The sequence below is a fragment of the Cyanistes caeruleus genome, chromosome 20 (assembly GCF_971803275.1).
Source record: "Cyanistes caeruleus chromosome 20, bCyaCae1.hap1.1, whole genome shotgun sequence".
Taxonomy (NCBI): Eukaryota; Metazoa; Chordata; class Aves; order Passeriformes; family Paridae; genus Cyanistes; species Cyanistes caeruleus.
In genome coordinates, this window is record NC_141720.1 from 4,824,830 (window position 1) to 4,826,508 (window position 1,679).

Consider the following 1,679-nt stretch of genomic DNA (forward strand, 5'->3'; position numbering starts at 1 on the left):
TCAGAGTGTGGTACATTAAATTGCTATCTTTTTAGTTGGAAATAAAAATTATATTAAACTAGAAAGGCTTGTCTGCAATTTGTTGTCATGGTAATTATATGGAGGGACACAATTGGCAGCTTATAAATTGAATTTGCTAAGTTGGTGGATCTAGCTTTGAAGAATATGCTTTTATAATCTCAGGATTTGGGATTTACAGTTCCCAAAATGAAGCAGTTCATGCAGAATTTCTCATACCAGTGCTATAGTATTTTTTCTTTTTTATTTTTGATCTAACATTTCCTTTCATTCCATTCTCTAGGACACTCTCTACCCATGTCCAGTGTCACTAGCATTTCCAGTTCATACTTGCAAATTCTGTCTTGTCACTTTTGTGCTGTTGTCATATTCCTGGTGGGTGGATGGATTGTGGATACATGAGAGCTGCACACTCCTTCCCACACCAAGGCTCCTGTTGTTCTCATGGTGCTCTCAACTTGGCAGAGAAAAATTCTTACCAAATAATTCAGTTACATTTTTATAGAAGTTTTTGGCTGTTAATTCAGTATTTTTCTCTCTCTCTCTCTCTCTATATATATATATATATAATGGGGCTGTGTATGACTAATATCACAACTGTGCAGAAAACAGATAAGCTGGAGCAGTGGTTTCTTTTCACTACCTATAGATTAGGAAGGGAAGTAGGAATTTATGCAATTACTGTAGGAGTAGAAAGGATGATCTACTCTACTCAGGATATATGTAGTTGGTGCTTTTCAAAGGGGTGCGTTGAAAACTAGGAACACTTACTGCAGTAACAGCTCAGCTCAGTGCAGGGAACTTTGCATTGGCACCTCTGAAATGCAGGACATGCTGTCAGAGTTGTGTGTATCAGCTCACACACAGTTTTGCAGGTCAAAACGTGGTAGTTACCCAGGTAATGAGAGTAACCACTGCAGCAAGCAGTAAATACCCTGCCCAGAGAGATCTTCTTTAGCTCAGCCTGCGCAAAAAGCTGGTGACAACCCAGCCCATGAGAACAATGGAGGAGCCCTTTGGGCAGTGCCTGATGGTGTTGGGTTTGTCCTTGCAGAGCAAACACCAGAAGCACCAGGCCTTTGAAGCTGAGCTCCACGCCAACGCCGACCGCATCCGCGGCGTCATCGACATGGGCAACTCCCTCATCGAGAGGGGCGCGTGTGCTGGCAGTGAGGACGCCGTCAAGGTGGGCACTTCAAGTCTTGCTTGGCTTTGCTTTGAGTAGTGTTTTGGTAACTGAGGCAGGACAGTGTCCATCTAGAACAAATCTTACTTTATAGAAGCTTTTGTATTTCAACTACACAGTGTAGATCAGGCAAATCATTCTGCTTCGGTCTCATGGAGGATAAATTTTCTGATCTTCTGATTGAGGCAGCATGAAATAGTGACTCTAACTTGCATGTCTGGAATCAACAGCCAAACTTCCACCATGTTCTGGCATTTTCATGTTTCATTTGTGACATTTACTCTTTTTCCCACTTTCTGACAGGCACGTCTGGCTGCCCTGGCTGACCAGTGGCAATTCCTGGTACAGAAATCAGCAGAAAAGAGTCAGAAACTGAAAGAAGCTAATAAGCAACAGAATTTCAATACTGGAATCAAGGACTTTGACTTTTGGCTTTCAGAGGTAATAAGCTTGGAATTAATTACTTGCAAAGCAG

The 1,679-nt window shown here is 42.0% G+C and overlaps 1 protein-coding gene across 33 annotated transcripts in view; it reads left to right on the forward strand.

Moving 5' to 3' along the window:
- Positions 1-1,679, forward strand: part of SPTAN1 (spectrin alpha, non-erythrocytic 1) — a 46,172-nt gene that overhangs the window by 32,200 nt on the left and 12,293 nt on the right. For all 33 annotated transcript variants that reach the window (XM_086858036.1, XM_086858040.1, XM_086858020.1 and 30 more), the window contains 2 exons: positions 1,073-1,204; positions 1,508-1,645. In XM_086858036.1, the coding sequence (XP_086714162.1) occupies positions 1,073-1,204; positions 1,508-1,645 (270 nt within the window). The remainder of the gene's footprint in view (positions 1-1,072; positions 1,205-1,507; positions 1,646-1,679) is intronic.